General features: G+C 37.9%; 1 protein-coding gene across 1 annotated transcript in view; it reads right to left on the minus strand.

The window, feature by feature from the left end:
* Window positions 1-20,664, minus strand: part of LOC143187527 (ciliary microtubule associated protein 1A-like) — a 53,472-nt gene that overhangs the window by 14,496 nt on the left and 18,312 nt on the right. The window contains exon 3 of the mRNA XM_076391744.1: window positions 13,131-13,335. Coding sequence (XP_076247859.1) covers window positions 13,131-13,335 — 205 coding nt within the window. The remainder of the gene's footprint in view (window positions 1-13,130; window positions 13,336-20,664) is intronic.

Genomic DNA, 20,664 nt, shown 5'->3' on the forward strand with positions numbered 1-20,664 from the left:
TATGTGAATCTGGTTCTTTTGCGTTAAATCATACTGTCTCCATGCGACCACGACGTGCTTTCACCGCTGATAACGAAGAACGTGTTGTAAAAATGATAGAAAAATATCCAAGAGCGAGCTCACGAATGATTTTAATGTCTATAAATACCAATCATCCGTTGGTTTTACGAACGCTGCATGAAGAATTACTCCACCCATACCATCTTCAACACGTGCAAGCTTTAAAACCTACTGACTATTCGGAAAAATGAACATTTTGCCAATGGTTATCAACAAAATGCATTGAAAACCTGATTTCGCTTTCAACATAAGCAGGCTGGGTTTACAGGAGATGAGATTACAAATTTCCATAACTGTCATGAATGGTCAGTCGTAAAGTCTTATGCTATTATCGATTTAAAACACCAAGAAAAAATTTATGTATGGAGTGGAATTTTAAACAATTACTTTTGATTGAATTTTTACATGAACTCCTGTGTTCGGAGAGATGCATTTGGTTTCGATATACTGGTGCTTTACAATACTATTCAGATAACATGATGTTACACTTAAATGAAACTTATAGAGAAAGGTGAATAAAATAAGAAGGTCCAGAACGATGGCCTTCTCTGATCACTTGACCTGAATCCTTTAGATTTCTTCTTGTGTGATCATTTAAAATCAACGGTTTACTCGTCGTCGATAAATAATATGTTGGATTTACGATCATGAATAAAAGATACGTGTTGTACAATACAAGGCACAGACGTAATATATGACAATCTACTGTTCGCGACACACTTGAATGCAATCGAGACGACATAAAGACAAGTAGAGTTCCTCACTTGCTTCACCAATTCCGATATTCGATACTCCCGTAGTCACAACGTTTCAGCTCAAGACGTCACACGCTGACATAGCAGTAGGATCCGTGATAATTACGTGCAATTTTCCTGGTTAGTGTCATCAGAACTCATATATACGTTTTTAATTGAGTTATAGTGGCACATACATTACACATACGACTGTACCGGTATCATTACACATACTTGTTATAAAAATGAAGGTGCACTTCATAGGGGGAAACATGATTTTCGTGTAGCTTGTGTTAGAACTTGTGAATTTCAACAGGAATAAGTTCAAATAAGACTATTTATTTTCTACTACTTTATATGATTCACACTTTCTAACTTAAACAACAATTAAACATTCAATGTTTCGTATATTTTATGATTCTTACAGATATTTCACAAGCACGCACACATATTTTTTGTACATTTTTCAAAAGAGCCCTTAACGGAAGTATCATCCACGCCATTAACAAGGTGTGACGTCACACCTTCGTCAATTTCGTCACTTCCGATCTCACATTATTTAACAGCGTGTGCAAGTAGCGTCAAAATATAAATGGCTGCGAAATAAGTACATTTTTCTTTTTCTTTATGTGTAAACGGATTATGCATTGATTTATGTTCAAGTGATACATATGCAAAAACATTGAAAGTATACGACTGATTTACAATGTGTTATAGCTCGCGTTATGCTGACGCATAACCGCGCCAAACTGCCTAACTTTACGCAAAAATGGTGAATTCCAAGATATTCGACAGAATGTGCTGGATTTGGCCTCCTCGTTTTGTCTTTCGAAAGGTTGCTGATCGCCAAATAGATCGATGAGTTCGACGCACTTAAACATAGCCCGTCTTATCATACAGATCACGACAGTATCAAAGCTAATCAGTGCGTAAATAAACAGTAGTGCTGGCTAAGGACCATAAAATTCTATTTCATTCCCATCTAACGGCAATCGGTGGTAAAACACGCTAACTCTTGCAAGCAGACAACAGAGCGGCAACACACGAGGAAGTGATTAGTATTGGCATGAAAATAATAGATAATCTGTTCAATATTATTATACTCTTTAAGCCTGTACACAAGTAAGAAGGAAGACGGACCTGTACAGGATAATTAATATCAGTAGTATCGAAAATTATTGACGGCCTTATTGATCGTTTACAATAGATATTAAAGAAATGTAGATTAAATATCGATGAAATTTTGATTTCTAAGAACGTAGCATCGGCGAAGGGTTGGCGAAGCTGAAACAGTTAGCTAACGAATATTTCGATCTGAACTGTGAGCTCCCGACTCCAGGCCTTGACGAGCCTATGTCGAGGGGAGAGCAATACCTTGTCGTAACGCTAATGTGGTGCAGTGGACTGTATTACCGACGTTTCTTAACCTGGAAGAAATTGTCGATAGTCGAGTGGATAGAGAGAAGGTGGGCCTCTTCTCTTCGCTTTTGCACCTTATAGAAAGGCTCGCTTCGTACGAATCCCGATGAAAGCGGGGATTCACGAGCGCGGAGACACGCTATAGCTAGCGATTGCCAGTTCTGGTGGCTGATGACGGCCAGAGGCTCCACGACGTCGTTCACTTCACTGTATGCATCTACTGATCACACGGGGGTTGCTGCTAAACGGTGTGGTAGAGCACGAGTAACGCAGAGGTGATAGACACGCGCGTTAACTCTCTCTATTGTATTCCGTCGTTCAGGGATCTACCAGGAAGAGGTCTTGTTGCTCCTTGACGAAGACGAAACTCAGAGAATCAGGGCAGACCCCGATTCCAAGAGCGCAAATCTCGCTGAATTATTACCTTTTGACGAACTAGGTGCTCTGTCGTGCGTATAATACGTATTAAATCGAGCAGAGCAACTCCCTAGTTGCAGGGGACAGATGTTCAGCTGTAAAGCAAGTAGGATTTCAAGCGTCTGGCGACCAAACTACTTGAAATCGTGAAGACTGGCTACGCTGATGTTGCTTAACGACCTGTCGAACTGACTGGCCCAAGACTCACTGCCGAAAGACGACTGCTGCGAGAGCCGCGTGTGTCTCCGCAAAACGCGGAATTCTAATGTCATACGATTCACTCTCTCTCTCCTTCAGGCTTCGATGTCCCCACTCAACATCGGGCCTGGAGTTCAAAATCGTTGCTCAACAATGCTCACCTTGTTTGAACTTCAATTGTAGCGATTAAAAACGAGTCATACGACAATTTACCGTGTTTTGTTATAAGGGGCAACGGAATTTCCAAGCGAAGGCGACCTTCGGTTGGTCACGTATGTCAACAGACCACGAATCTCGCGGACGAGCCAAATGCCCGTTACATAACCGCCTTTTAAACACTTAGCCTTAGGCTTTTAGCCGTTCTTTTTCTTTGTGTAACATAACCAAACAAATGTAAAACAGCGGTTAAAATATTTAATTAACCACTACTTCCTCTTGTCAGTTATCCTAACTTAGTAACAAAAGAAACAACATTAGAAAGATACAACCAAATACAAAAGAAAAACGTTACGCATTATGGTCCTTTGCCTGGATTGTAATCTACGGTTTAATTTTATCAGCGACAACGACTGTTCGTAATCATTTGGCTCGTTTTCGTAGATCTTCTACGCTATAGCGATCATTTGGTAACACCGCTTGAACACGGAACGGCCCCTTGTATTTCGGAAGTAATTTCCTTCTACCCCCGTTGAGGGTTCACTGGTTATACGAACCAGCACCAGTTCGTCCACAGTATATCTGCGAGCTTCTTTTCGCGTTCTATCGTAACGTTCCTTCTGTGCATTCTGTTCTTTGGAAATATGCTTCGCAATATCTCTCTTTGGTGCATCCAAATCCAAACGGTCCATGTTTTCTCGTACAGCGTTCATTACCACTCCTTCTGCTACAGTTACGGTATCATACCCAATCAACGCTTTCATCGGTGTTGTATTAATGCTTTTATTGTGCATAGTATTTATAGCACTTTGCACTTTTTTCACCTGAACGTCCCAATCTCTTGGATCTTGACCTGCGGCACTTGTTGCCAAAGCATCAACAATAGTTTTATTGTAGCGCTCACATTGGCCGTTCGCTCTTGGCGTAGCCACTGCGTTGAGTACGTGTTTAATACCATAAACCGAACATAGGGCGACAAACCTGTTTGGCACATCAAACAAGTAGTTGGTTCGAAGTGAACCGTACCGTGGTGCCGAGCTCCTGCCGCGATAGTCATTTAAAATTGCCAGCGCATATTTCTGCTTAACCGCGGTTTTTGTTCATAGCACTCCAACTCAAATTCTGGACATATTATATGTATATACACAGATTTTCCACAGGATAAATAAAATGTTTATTTGTTTATTAACTTTTCAGTTTAGTTTATTAACATTACTTAGTAACATTATTTAGTAGAAATTAAAAGTATAAATATTTGCCAAATTTATTTACAAAATCATTAAATTAAAAGGTTAATCAATAAAAAATTTAATCAATAATTTTCCCGAGTGTGATATAGTTCAAAACATCGATCAATGTAAAGACCTACGTGCTGACTGACTTTGCGCTGACGCTGACGCGATTGATACAAGAATTCTTCTGACAATGAAACGTTAGCTTCATCGATCATATTAGTGAGAAACACATATACGCGTTTCTCGGCTCTATCAGTTGTTTTCGCGGAACCCATATTTGAGTTCCTCGGCCATCGACATGCATTTAGGTGGGACACATATATGCGTTTCTCGGCTTTATCAACTGTTTTCGCCAAACGCACATATGAGTTCTTCGGCCAATTTGATGATTTGCGTAAAACGCATATATGCGGCACTCGTCCGCAAAGAGTTAAGTTTAATAGTACTGTTGCGAGCACCGGGTACGTGAACAGTGCCTACTGCGCTCGCAACACGAATAAGAAGAAGACGGTAGAAGAATCGATCAAGAGAATTCTGACAGCTATCAGAGAGTGCGGATATACAGCCGAAACTGAATTTATATACGAGTATTATAAATAAAACCACCTTAATGAAGTGTTGTAAATAAACCGTCAGTGTATATATTCAGTGTATAATATCAGTTTCAGTGTAGCATAGTAAATTACGAACGAAATAGGCGCGTTGCGTGATGTTGTGGCGGTTGAGAGATCGTAGTGCGCGCGGGGAGCCGCCGGCGGTTCCTCAAAATCGTAACAGTACCTTTTCCGTATAACGGGTTTTCTGATTCTTCACCGGCTCGACGATTGTAAATTTGGTGAACGCATCTACTATCACAAGTAAATATTTATTCCCGTTTCGACTTGTTTCAAACGGTCCTACGTGATCAATGTGTAACGTGTGCAATGGAATCGGTATCTTTTCTATCGGATTCAACCTACACTGCTTTTTTCCTGAAGTATGTTTGTAATACGCACAGCTCAAACACGCTTTCACGTATTTGTTGACGAATTGTCGCATACCAGCGAACCAATAATTCCGCTGAATCCGTTTCAATGTTTTTTCCGAACTTAAATGCCCAGAATCGTCATGACACTCTCTGCAAATCTGTAATCTAGCATTTTTCGAAACAACCCAAGCTGTTTTGTTATCCGGTAGACATCGATATATAGTTTATTTTTCTTTAGCGTGTTAGATGCGTCAAGGGTTCCACCAGAGTCGCAATAATCCTTATAAATTTCCTAAAATAACTCGTCAGTCCTAGTAATTGACGTACCTATTTAACATTTTCAGGTAGTGGTATTCCTCGTACGGCATCTATTCTCTGCTGACCAGGCGTTACCCCTTCTCTATTTATTTTCCTACCCAAGTATTCAATGGTCTCCCGAAAAAAGGAACATTTCTCCAACTTGAGTGTCAATCCATGCATTCGAAAAGCCTCCAAAACTTTTCGTAATCTGTCGACTCCTTCTCCTATAGTATTCGACGGTATTATTACGTCATCTAAATAAGAAAATGCTATCGCCCCTTTTAAGGGTCTAAGAACTTTATCCATCAACCGTTGAAATACTGCCGGCGCGTTAGTTAATCCGAAAGGCATCCTTAGGAATTGATAGTGTCCTTCCGGTGTAATAAATGCTGTCTTTACAATGGACTGCTCCGCGATCGGTACTTGGTAGTAACCCGACGCTAAATTCAGACCAGTAAAAGACTGATTTCCTACCAGTTTATCTATTTGATCGTCAATGAGTGGTAAGGGGTATTTATCTTTTATCGTTACTGCGTTTAACTTTCGATAGTCCACACACATTCTATAGTCTTCGGTTTTCTTCTTAACAAATGTGATTGGACGGCGAATTGGACTCCCTAATAATGCCATTATCCAGCAATTCCGAAATTATATCCCGTACAACTTTTTTTCAAATTCTGCGAGGCGATAAGGACGATACGTAATAGGTTCATTCGTTAAACATCTAATCACCATCGATGCTGCATTTGTTCTACCCAGATCGTTCATCGATGACGATATGCAATCACGGAATTCTCCGATTAACTCAAGACATAACTTACGCTCTTCTTTTCCCATATTCCCCAAATTCAAATTGGAAATAATTGAATTTTTATCGATAACGTAAACTTCCATTGCAGCGGTTACCTGAGGTTTTTTACAGTTTTGTAAATCGTTAAATGTAGGTTGATTTCCTCATTTCAACATAATAACATGATCTTGCTAAGGGAAATCTCTTCCAAGTATTACATCATATGCTGTATACTCATCCGGAATAACAAAGGAGTCTACATCTGCGACGACATTCTCAACCTTTATCGTAATCGTAATTAAATATCGTGTTTTTTATGAGCTTCGTCTCAATAACAAATTTCTTAACTACAGATAAATGGACTATAGTACATGCACTTCCAGTATCTACTAAACTTTCTACTTTATGCCCGTTGATACGAACATAAATTTGATAAATATTACAATTTCCTTTTATATTTTGTATAATATTTACCCCTTTTTGCAAACAATCCTCTTGCTTATGTCTTAATTTCTTACACAAGCTATATTCTACCCTTGGCTTCCTGCAATCTCTCGCTACATGCCCCGGTTTCCCGAAGTTAAAACAATTAATTGGCTCATTTCTTTTAACCTGCTCCGTAGCTATTGTTTTGGATGTAGCTATTGTAGCCGGATGAATCATCCGATCGGTCCTCGACTTTTTCTCCTCTTTACCAGGCAATCCAGGCATATTCCCCATGGCACACATGAATGCATATAACTCGTTTGCATCCGTGTGTTTTGCAGACTTCAATGTTCTAGCTATCGTTTCATTCGGAATACCAAAGATGATCACGTTGACTACCTTTTCGTCCATTAAATTAATATCCAAATGTCGAACCAAGTTCATCTTTTGGAAATAATAATCCCCCAGAGAATGTCCAGGTTTTGCCTCGTACAGATCCGCATTCCTAAGTTACCGTGAAACCGGCATTGTCCAACGAAACTATGCTACTAGACAAACTTTCGTTTCCGCCCAGGTGGTAACAACCTTCATACCGTATAATAATAATACGGTATAATAATAATACCGTAATGTCTTCTTTGGACGGATCATACACCGGAATTAATTGTTCATCACTCGGATGTGCATAACTTGGAGATTTCGCACGAGACGTGGAACTACGCGCACTTCCAGTCGCCTGCTCTAAGCGATCAAAACGATCATCAACGCGTACGTTACGGAATCGCGAATCGTGTTTACGCGGACTACGCGATCGTTCCCGTGAAGTGCACTTCCTCGTGCTGCGCGAACGCGATCTCGATTCTCGCTGTCGTGGAGTACGCGATCGTGCCCGCGATTGCGATCGTTTGAAGAATTGTTCCAACACACTCTCCACTTTTCCAAGCCGTACTTCCACAGAGTTATGTGCACTCGCATCAGCACCATAACCATCCTGATTACACGTTGCACAATTCATTATAAATGATCCAAAATTCACAGTTCCACAATAATTCTAAATACAACTACTGTAGTCCACCAATACGGTTCAATAGTTCATACTCGGTACTCAGCACTTATTGTCTATGCACTATGCACGCAAGTATGTCCCACATCTGATTCGTAAGACGAAATCCGGGAATTTCTTGCAATAAAACTCAAGACGTTTTTAAGACTGCACGTTTACTGCACACGGCAAAAGTCGGTACAAGAATAGTCTATTTGGCCGTCTCTTAGCTGTGAGGACACCTTCGTCAGTATCGCCCCTTTCTATGTTTATGGTACCCTTAGAGATACCCTACTTGACTGCCGATGGCGAAAAGCCCGTTGACAAAAAGCACATGGCCTGTTTTAGTCATTTGTTTGCCTCGATTTCCTAATACCTCTTATTAAAAACATTTTTAACAATGCTATTACACTTCATTACGAAAAAGTAATTTTATTTTTAGACAAAAATTCAATTCTATTCTATTGTCTTTATTATGATTTGTTCACGTAATAAACTATAATACATTTAAAAATCATTTACTTATAATCATATCAGACTGTTTTATATATAAGTCTGACAAATATAGTCTTTTGGCAAAACCAGCTACGGGTCATTGAGGAAGTAGCTGTATTCAGATCACCGAGGTGCAGCATCGTAGGCCTACGTAACGAGGAAGGATGGGTAGAGACTGCTCAAAGCTTTAAAAGTGAGATAATAGAAATGTATATGAATTATACATAATATTTACATTAAAAGAACACTAAACCCCAATCAAGCAGAGTCCTATAATAATTAATTATCAATTCAAAAATAAAGAGGCGAGTTAAACATATTTTTTCAAATACCAAATATGAATCAAAAATTGTTTAAATATTTGAAAAAAATGTTTAAACAATATTTTGTGCTACTAGGGATATCAGTAATTATACTAAAAAATTGCTAGAATAGGTTATTTTAAAACTAGTTATTTGTGGATTAACACATCACTGTAAAACACGGTCCAATTACACTGCCCAAGAAATTTTAACTTTTTTTCGGACTTGTAACATTCAATACTCGTTTCTTATAGATTGTTATGCGCTGAATGCAAATTTTAAACTTTGACCAATTATTGTGGTTAAACTGTAATAGTTATTCAGTTGATTTCTGTGTCGGATTATTCTAGGAACATTCCCGAATACAATGATATACATTATTACTGGGTTATAAATATTTAAATATGTTTAAACAAAAATCAAAGGCAAAAGGACACCCGAAATGCACCAATTTTGGCAGATATTTTTCAATTTATTTAAAGAACTAAGGGTCTAGGAGAAAATTTGATTCCACCACGCGATGCAGCAGACATTTTTCCTTCGGAAAGCGTCGACAGAAGTTGTAAGTCCCGTTACAAGAACAGAATGTTACAAGTCCAGATGGCTGTTGCACAGTGTTATTAATGCAAATACAGACTATATGAATATGTGCAATATTGTTATATATTGTTATAAATTCATATGATATATACTAATTAATGCATTTCTAACTATTAAAAAATACTGACGTTACTGCATAGTAATAAATATACTTTCCTTTCATTTTTATTTTCTACCTGTATTCTCAATTAGTGCTACACATGTTTAAGAATCATTAGTGTTTATTTCGTACACGAAACGATAAGTACCATTTATAATCACACATTCACTGGCCTAAGACTGGTTGATGACGTATTTCAGCTGTTCCGTGTATCGATATATTCATGACCATTTCGTCTTTGTGTTTTAAAGGATTAGAGAAATGAATATGCGTGAATGTGTGTATGCCGGGGGCACGGGAATACGTAACAATAAGGAATTAGCAAAGAAGTCTAGCTGTTTCTCTTTTATGCACAACAAGGTGCTGGTGTAGAACGATGTGTAGCGCACGCTAATGGACTGCACTGTCGGTTCTTACGTTTCCGTGTGTGTCAAGCGCGCGCCGGGCTCTGGTAAGTGGCGCCACAGACTCTCATTCTTGCGAATACGTTAACAATGTTATAGCCCCCTAGATAGAAAAAAAAGGTCAACGCAGCGCAATCAACACATGATTTTGCTCAAAGTACTCTCTAAATTACATAAAAATACTTGAATTCCATGGCTGTGAATTGCAGATTGTTCTACTTTGCAACGCTCATATTAGTAAATATCAGCAGAATTTCGTTGCATCCGAATTGACTGCATTTCGTTGAACGTTTTTCTTTCGAACGAACCCTTTGTCAGCTCAAAATCTTTTTATATACGGATGAAAAGTTGCACAGTGTAAATTCATTTCTTTTTGCCTAATTTTGTTAGTAATGTTACCGCCCTGACATATTCGGATCTAACCCCGAATGCAAACAAATCTATTGAAATCATTAAAAAACGTCAAGTGCAGTAATTTAATCTTTTATCAAAATTTTATCAGTATTGTAGTCTGAAAAATTATCACTTTCAATTTTATCATTGGCAATACATATTTTTGGTGCTAGTTGTAGACGTTATACAAAACTCACGTTTGACTCCATGGTGTACGTCTTCATTTTTACAATAAGAAATCAACTCACAAATATCGTTGCTTATACTGCAGGTGGTAGTTTACTTGAGTAATAAATACTTGGTGAACCCTTTTGTAAAGAAAGTCAGCAATAATAATAATAATATAATTGTCTTGTAGTGATAAAAACATAAGTCAGAGGTAACGAACGTTTTCTCTGCTGCAGGCCGCTATCATACAATTTGCGGTTAACAAACGTGCCAGTGCAGCCCTCGAAGTGCCAGTTCGTCACGCCAATATATTTAATAAAATCAAAGTTTGATATTTACATTTTGCCAGAAATTGTAGCATAACGTAACTCATCTGTTAACACATTTCGGATTGTAATGATATACGATTTTTTCCTTAATATTATTATTACATATGTAACGACCCTCTTTCACGGTCTTCCCTCTCACTCTATCTATTCTATCTCTCTCTACCTATGCTACCTGTCTCTATCTATCACCATCTCTCTCTATATTTATATCTTTCTAATACTTTATTATTATATTACTGCGTATTCTATTATCTTAACACTAATTAATATTTCTGTACCTTATTTTTATATCATATATTATAAGTTTCAATTATATGTTAACATAAAAACAACGTATATCGTCCGATTTCATTCACGATTAGAATAAGACCGCCATTAGAATGTAAGACATTACGCATGCGCTAACTCCGACTAGCGGGTATATAAGGAGCTGCGAAAGCAGCAGCAGACACACTACTCTCTGGCATCAGGTTCCGAACGGACGAAGATCTTGAAGGCAGATGATATACTCGTCCAGTGAGATCGAGACCGCTCCTCTAGAGGTAGCGACCGTTTTCCAGCGATCAAGAGTATTTGATGCTCCTTTACAGGTTCAGTCTGAAGTAACCTTATGACAGGTACACTACGACGACTCCTGCGAAGAGCAGTACGGGTGACATCTTGGAGGAAACTGATATACTAATAGATCCAGACCGCTCCTTTAGAGGTAGCGACCGTTCTACCAAATAGTAATTGATGCTCCTTTAATATAGAGTTCGTGCTCGCCAGAAGCAGACGAATCGCCTGCCAACAAGCGGTAGAAGCCATTCCTAGTCGGGCACATTTCTAAGACCGTTCCTGAAGAGTCTTTTCTCCAAGGTAGCGACTGATGTAGAAAAGACAACGAAGGGCTTACGAATGATTAGGCAATTAAGGCAAAGATTATATGTTTCATGGAATCTTGAGACCGCTCTGAGGTTATAGACACCTATAACTTTGGCAGCGACCAGGGCATACGAGACAAGATCTATTGCAGACACACACACACACAATACACTTCACCATGTATAGAGGATCCTCTACCGCGAATGATATAAATAATCACATAACCTAACTCTCGTTCAACGACATATGTATTTTATTTGCATAACTCTTGCGTTATCGAGATAATTGATAGATAATTATAATCACATTCAATATAACCTCACATATAGATAATCACACACAATATAACCTCATATCATCTTATGATTTTATATAACCAAATTAGAATAGTTATCAATGTTGTATTAACGTTAGGATTAGAATAAGTATTGTTGAATAAATTATTGTTAAGAAAGATATAAGACTTGGATTTTAACTTCTTAACCGCACGCCACACGAGCCCCCACTTTTTCGTCCGTTGGAAAGCCGCTCTTCCATGGACAACGTAGCATCGGTTTAGGGACGTTACACATATAACAAAGACGAATTAGAATAACACAGATCCTTACTTCACGCTTATATCGACACAATTTCTTTATAACAGGGCCCACCAAGTATTTCTTAGTCAAGTAATTGTAGCATTAGCAATGATGTTTGTATGTTGATTTCTTATCATAAAAATCAAGGCGTCAAACATGAGTTTCGTGGAGCATGTAAAGTAGTACCAAAAATGTTATTTATGGGTGATACACTGTACCGGGAGAGATAAGATTAGAAGTAATATTTGCTGCAATTACAATATTGGCAAACTTTTGGTAAAAGGTTAAATTATTGCACTTGGCGTTTTTCACTGATTTCAATGGGTTTGTTTGCCTTAATGTCGTACCTTATTATTTGTTTTGAAAATTGATTGATTTCTTGTAGAGGATTGGTTTGTGTAGGGGACGCATATACTTGGTGTGCTTTGTGTACCTTTTTTTTCATTATAGATTATAGGTGACGTTCGGAACGGAACAGAAAATATCGAGCGTGGCCGGCCGAGACACCGAAGCATTACGGTTGCTCGAGATCTTGACGTTCGTAGGATTTCGTATTACCTCAGGATTTCGACTTGTTTCGGGATCAAAAATGGCAATTGGTGATTGCCACATCTTTACGATTAAGGTTCGATATGGAGTCTCGTTTCACATTTACCAAGATTCAATTGCTTTTAACTTGTTTTTTAACTAAATGTGTTCATCGCAATGATAAGGGATCCACACGTGATCAATAATATTCATCAATCTTAATTTGACATCAATATTGTCAACCTCTTTCAATACTTAAAATAATGGTGTCAATTAGTATCGTTATCAGTCCTTCCAATATCGACCGCACATGATCAATAATATTATCAATATCCATGAACATTAATCTTACAAGAGAACTACGTTAATTAGGCATTTTTTGTTTCTCTTGATAAGAGCTATAAACCCTTGAAGTGTTAGATCCTTTCTTACTATTCTTTATATTATATTAGCATTTTTAACTTTATATTATATTAGTATTTTTTAAAACAGCAACTTTTGCACAATACGTATTAAAAACAATAAGCAAACAATACAATAGTTCTTAAAGTATCAAATGTCTAAGTTGTTTAGTAAACAAAAATTATTTTAGTATAATCATTTAATATAAATCAATTGTACATACATAGAGAAGGCTCCTTGAGCTGGCTTGTCAGGAATTTTAGGCCCAATACATGATGGTAAACTATATACATTTGGACCAGGACCATCGTCACTAATTTTGGATCTACTCCTAGACTTAATGCTATAAGCAGGTGGTCTGACACTATGATTCATTGGAGGACACAATTCTGGATAGTGTGCACCTGGTCCTGGTCCTATATCTCTTACTGAAAAGTTATAAAGAACAAGAAGTTATTGTGTAAGTTTTAAATTATACATATTGTACATATTAAATGTATATACATGTATACATATTACATAGTATATGATAGTGTACATGTTACAAATTTTTATTTTAAATTAATATTATATTATAATAGTATATTCAATTAGATTTATTTCATATAGAAATCAAGATATAATTAAAACTTTAATGATTACAATTAAAAATAGTGGAATAATTAAAGCTAGTGGAACATATAGAAAATACAGTTGCTGACAAAATGATAAGACACCCCTGTACATGTAAAAGATTTCATATATATTTGGTAAAGTTATTAGAAATAAACTACGTTATAAATAAGGCACACCATTTCAAGGCTATACGTCAATGTAAACAAACAAAACTCTGGACACTGTTGTCTTGAAACTGTATCGTTTTGAAACTTCAAGCAAACAAAATGTTAATGCACTTGAATTAATGTTGAAGGTTGTTGTGCTAACTGTTTATTTTCTTTAATATCTGTACAGTTTAAGGTGCTAGAGTTAACTACTGTTGATCGCACCTCATGTCTCCTCGAAAACTGCACTCGGAAACCGTGCGCCCTCTTTTTTTTGTTTCGCGCGCGAGTTCTGACCAATCAGCCGACTTGTCGACTTACATCCGCACCCTCTATTTTCTTACTCACTAAGCTAAACTTAAGAAAAACCGCGGGACAACTTGGGGGAAGGCACCCTCATAGAAACCCCGATGACTCATCGGAATTTCCTCTACGCCCTCGCTCAACGGCGCGGTTGACCTTGAGGTCCATCGCCGGTCACGTGCTCGCGGACCCAGCACCGTTGGGCCTTTCAGAATTTCAGGGGTTTATGACGCCTGTATTAGCTACTGAGGCCTAAAACAAAACTCGACGGCAACATGCTTATAAAAAAGAAAGTAACGAAAATTACTTGGTTTTCTCAAAAATAGCTTTCCATAGTTACTGGCGTCCTAAACTATGTCATCATTTGCACGCCACATGTTTCCATTTGTGTGTGCCGATGTGCGCTATAGTCTGTTGAAGAAAGTTAAAATATACAAGTTTGCGCAAGTCTATTTTATAGAAGTTACTTAGCAATAGTTAGTTTATTATAGTTATAAAGTAAACTATGGGACGAGGAAATATGTTAAATGAAAATGAGAGAATTAAAATACTCCAGTTAAAGTGCAATGGAAAAAATCAACTACAAACAGCAAAAAAGAATTAAAAAGAAATTGATGTGTCATTTGTTGAAATGAAATAAAAACACCATATAACTGCATGTCTTCCGTGACTGCTCGGGAATCTTCGGCGCGAATCGGTTAACGGCTGCATGAGCGTTGGCACGCGGAAAATTGGTGCGAGAGAGCATGGATGATCAGCGTGCGAAAAGATGTGCAAGGACGAGTTATGCGAATAAACGTTCAGTTGTAGTCAATTATTAAAATACAGTGTGTGATCTTTGGAAGCCCCGTAAACCCAAAAACATGGAAAAAGTAAATTGAAAAGAAGACTTGCAGCCCTTTCTTCAAGGGAGAAAAGATTAATTTTAAGAAAAACATTAAACTCTGAACTTACACACTTAAAACGAATGAAATCTGCCATAAAACTGCCACTAACAGAAAAGCATAAGTCTACTCGGTTAAGTTTTGCTACAGAACATATTCACTGGAAAGAATAGTGGAAATGAATTGTATTCGCAGATGAGAAAAAGTTGAATTTGAATGGTCCAGATGGATACAAACAACTATTTCCATGATTTATAAAAAAAGCAAAGGCCTTCTCAGCAGAGGAAGAACAGAAATAAAATTAATCCATGACCGTAGGAATACTATTGGTTACTTTAATTTAGTTAAAAAACAAATTCAGACTTAGGCTTGTAAAATTTCTGAAAGAAAATAAATATTTCAGCAGGATAATACAGCTAAGCATTCCGCTCACATAGTGAAAAATTATTTTGAAGATGAGTAAATGAAGATTTTAAATTGGCCTGCAAGGTCTATTGACCTGAATATTATTGAGAACATTTGGGCAAGATTAAGTGGATTATTGTATGCAAGTCGGAAACAGTACCTGAAACACACAGTGCCCGAATCAAGATCAGTGACTTTAGAAGCTTTAGAATACTTGGATCAAAATGATATAAAACACCTGTATAGCAGTTTACCAAGAAGAATAATTGAAGTGGTGCAGCATAAAGAACAGTCTACACACTATTACAACTTTTGAAAAACTATTTAATTTGATTTATTTTAATACTTTTGTTCTTTTATATATAAAGCACCTTATCAGAACCTTATCATTTTGTCTACGCTAAATTTTTTTTTTTTTCGGTATAAATAACGAATGGATTGAACGACTTATTTAATTTTCTGGTGTATTAAGTGAAAGTTAGTACCTTGTTTTTATGCATATTTACATTCCATGTATATATACAAATAGATAGAAATCTTAAGTCTTATTGTTTTGTCCACCAATGTATACAGGGTGTCCCAAAATTGAGGGACATCGCCAAACATGCAATTTCTTCGTGTCAAAAGAAATGGAAAAATCTCTTACCATTTTGCAATCTGAAGCTTTGCTTCCGAGATATCAACCATTAAAAATCAGGGGCCCGACTTCCGGGGAACGCAGTTTAAAGTTGAACTAGTGAAGTGTAAGACAGGGTACGCTCGTACGCTCATACAGAAGGCACACGTTGATACAAGCTCACACATATTGCAGAGTTGATTGGGCTAGTTTAAACGTATCTAAATATTGACATAGATTTTCATAATATTCTTCACGTCAAAATGACACACTGTTTTGACATTAATATTTCTACACCCAGTCTTTCTGTAGTAAGACTAAACTTTATTTTACCCTTTTTAGGTAAACACTTGTTTCATTTTAAATACCTTTAACACTGAGTTCATAACAAATGTTCAAAAAGATCTCCTTCCGACCATATGCTTTTTTATTCTTTTTATTGTAGAATTGGATGCATTTTCACACAGACATTCTTGTCATTTCTCATGAATTTCTCTATTATCCTTTGACGTAATGTTTCTTCAGTGTCTATTTCGGTGCCGTAAACTTTGTGTTTAACGTACCCCTAAAGAAAAAAATGTAAGGGGGTAAGATCAGGAAATATCGGTGACCAGGTTACTGGTCTCGATCATCCTATCCAACAACCATCGTAATTCCTGTTTAAAACTTGCCTTATACATTGTGCAAAATGGGCTAGAGCTCCATCTTGTCGGAATACCATACCTCCGCACATTTAATGGAATATCTTCCAACAGCAGTGGCAGATCGTTCTTGATGTATTTAGATTATTCTCAAAAATATTTTATTTCTTATTCTAAGCTACCGTATAAAAATACCAGTATAGATAGTGCACGCCACATTCGTTGTACTTGTCCCAACCGTATCGACATATCGATGTCATATAAACGCGATAGATCGATATTATACAACATTTCTCTAATCTTAAAATAAAATAAATTAATCTAAGATCAATGAATTACAAACACAAAATCATTCGATTCAAACCTTGTAGGTTTTTTAACAACTCTTCCTGATCTTGTCGTGTAATGATAAATACAAGGCATGAGCGAAAGAAATGGTTAGCGCTTGGAGGTGTTATTTTTCTCGTTGTCAAACAGTTTCTGACTTTCTTGAGGTCGGCTCCTCCAAGTTACCCACTCGTGTGACCGAATTTCACGGAATTTCGACGTTCGTCGAAGCCTGTACATCTAAAGTAAACACTTGCATCGATGTGACTTCCGTGGTCACGCAGTCGATCTTCGTGCTGGGGGATAAGTCCCGGAACGCGATATGAGGTGGTTATCCTCGTTTAACGCCTGCTCCACCGTTGCTTAGTCTATCCCTACGTAATCATGGTGGAGCCCATGCTCACCTCCGCAGGTGAGTCGTTCGCCTCCTCCCAACATCGAAGACGTCCACTTCCAGATATGGCAGCCTCCTCCCACGTCCCGGAGGCGTCATTATCACTTCCTAGGCTGAGCGTTCCTAATGTGCTGCAGTCAGTCAAAACTAAAGCATCCTCCGTAAGCGAGATGCGCTGGATCTGATACTGGGCCACCAGTTCATTCCCGCCAATGATGTCATCACTAGTCACCGCCAAATCGCTGTTGACGATTCTCCTCCCATGCGTGGAACATGATGATGGATAACGTTAATTCTGCTATTTCGCGATGGTGCGCATCAAAGTACCGGTCTTTTCGCGGAAATCCGCGTGATCGGCTTTGTGACATGCATGTATGTCACTGTATAGAAAAAGAAACTTTTTCTGTTTTTTGTGTTCTAATAAGAATTTATTCATAAATGATCATTTAATTTATGGGGAAAATATTTAAATAGACACATACAAAAGGACAAATAAGTCGGTTGAATATTTTCAGAATTATCTTCTACGATAATTTGGGATAAGTAGTTTTGAAGTAAACACGTTCAAAATGTTGGGTATATTAATATAATATCCGAAAGTTACAGCTATATAATATCGAAACTTACAGCTGTTTTGCGTTAATCTGCTATTCTAGCCCCATAGAAATTTTTGTCGAAATCTTTTGTAATAAATGAAGTTGTATAAAATTTTTGTTAAAACTGATTGTTGTAGGAATGCTTTGTACATTATGGGGGAGCCATTAAGGGGGGATGATTCTTGGAGTGTTTCTAAACAACTTTTTTCTTTGCGAAAATATCCTCTGAAGCTTAGTTAACGAGATATTAACGAAAAACATTGACTAACCACAGAGTGTTCAGCCGACTAGTGACGGTGCACAAGCTACACGTAGTTTTTGCCTTCGCCGAGCTCGAGCCTTGTACAAGAAATTCAAGGTCTCTACGTTACTCTGTTACGTCATTATGTTATGAATAAGTAAACATACATTGTTCTCGTCGAAACTCACCCATTCGGAGAAGAATTCATCTGCTGCTTGAACAGCTGCACCACTGGGTCGCGCTGCCGATCTCGGTCGTTGAGGGATAAACGCTCTATTGTAATATAGTGTGTGTATTTTAGATTTTTAGATACACGTTTATATCTTTCATTAAAAGAAGTATCATTTTTAGAGTCACCATGATGCACAAAGTCCGACCGAGCAAGCTCCCCGCGGTGTACATCGGGTAACGCTAATGCCGGCGGCGCATAAGATTTCTCGTTTAATATCTCCAGATTGGTTAGCGCAAAATACATGTGTAGATAGTGTTTTGAAAATGTTTTAACGTCAACTATATGAATATAAAATAAAAAATATAGCATTCCATTAAAAAATGTACCCGTGACCTTCATACAGTTTTTCAAGGCCATCACAGGGTCAATTTGATATAGACATTATATGTGCCCCTTCGAACCCTACAAGTTTTGTCTTAACTATTTTTTTGTATCACCAATATTTCTCCAGATGTTGAAGCGTTCATAGATAAAACATACACATTGTATATGGAGAAGAGAAGAGGACAAAGTATAGAGCCTTGCGGTATTCCGGCGCGAATTGCTACTACCTATTTTAGCAAAGAACTCTCTATTTTTAAGGTAGTTATGTAATAGATGAATAATCCAGTTTGGGAAACCCAGATGAATAAGTTTTACAAGGACTCTTTTGTGCCAGACTGAATCGAATTCTTTCTCCAGGTCAAGGAGTAACATGTGTTCCGTTCGAAGAGGCAATCACGTTTATTGTTGCCAGATGTGGGAATCCGAGTTTCTCTTAAATACCTTGTGTATTCATCCGTACTTTAAAAAATTCCACATCTGGCAGAATAAAGTAATTTCGTGCTTTCCTCGAGCGGAGTTCCTCCCTAATAACCACCGAGGGCCGTATTGCCTAGCAATCGGTGCCTTCGCTAGCTCATCCTCTTCGGACTCTCAGAGGGTTGACGCCAACTTGCAGGACAATACGGCCATAAAAACATCCGGAAAAACAGAGGAGATGCATTCAAGTCTTGGATAAGAACGCAAGGAAAGAAGAGGCAGAGCCGTCTGAACTTCACCGCATTTAGAGTCGTCGTGCGGACTCACTGTTTTTCATTATAACATTTCGCTGACGAGGTCAATCCGGAATTTGAAATAGCCACTCAAGATTAATTTGGCGAGCGGCAAGACGAGTGTCGCGAGTAAACGATTAACCGCGAACCGAACAACATGGCAGCAATCCAATTGATGTTTAATTCATGTGTGATGAACTGAGACACCCCTTATGAGCTGCTGGATGGTTGAGTGTTTGTGTTTGAATCCAAACTGAAAATGAGGTGTGAGGGTAGTACCTTTGGACAGCATAGCGGAGAAATTTGTTCATCGTCGCAGACAACGGTCATATTTGCCAAACAGATGTTTTAGGACCTTTGGCGATTGACCTTCGAACGATATTTCCGAGGACCTGCGAGGCGTCTGTTTTTCCGCTAGGTCAGGAGACTCTACGCTGTCACTAAGGGGTTCTATTACTCCCACCAGTACGTCATTTTTAGGAATTTGACCTGGCCGTCCATGGTTAAGAGAGTGAACAATCGTGTTGTCAGGGAGTTCAACTTGAGCGTTGACGTGAGCAACACGTCTTGCAAGTTCCACGTGTAACGCGACTTAAATAAATCTATTTTGTTGATTTTTAAGTACGTGCTTTAATTTTCCCCGAACACGATAATCCCACAGAGGTATAATTTTCTTACTGTCAGCATGTGTTGTGATCATTTTTGCTATTATTTTCTCATATAATAATGATAGAACCTAATTTTAACTGCGACGGCTTCTACCTTTCCGGTGTTAGGTAGTGGATACAGTATATATGTAAGGCTTTTATGAACAAATATACATACTCCCCCGTAACCGGAGTTGTCAGGTCTATCGGCTCTTACTATCGAATAATCTTTAATATATAGCGATGTTCTAGGAGTAAGCCAGGTTTCTTGAATGGCTGCAATGGAGATATTATTTTGATGAAGAAAAAGTTCTAACTCTGGCTGTTTGGGAGTTATGGGGCAAGCGTTCCATGTCATGAAAGCTACTAGCTTTAATAGTAAAGCTAATGGATGAGAATCTCTATACTTCATGCATTTCTCCCTTATATTACAGTTAGCTGACGCGTGTCCAAAAGATTGGCAACGAAAGTACTGCGTATATCTTCTGGTATTGTTAGATTTTTCCCAATATACCCTAAGATAAAAAAAATGACTAATTTTATTTATTTGCGAGTAGATTGTGGTAGCTGGAAATGAGAGTTTGTAAAGTGAGAAGTTTGATGATGACTCCCCTTTAACTTGAGAGCAACTTAAGGGCATAAGGTCTTTCAGTTTAACTCATCAATGATTTCACTT

The sequence above is a fragment of the Calliopsis andreniformis genome, unplaced genomic scaffold (assembly GCF_051401765.1).
Source record: "Calliopsis andreniformis isolate RMS-2024a unplaced genomic scaffold, iyCalAndr_principal scaffold0048, whole genome shotgun sequence".
Classification (NCBI taxonomy): domain Eukaryota; kingdom Metazoa; phylum Arthropoda; class Insecta; order Hymenoptera; family Andrenidae; genus Calliopsis; species Calliopsis andreniformis.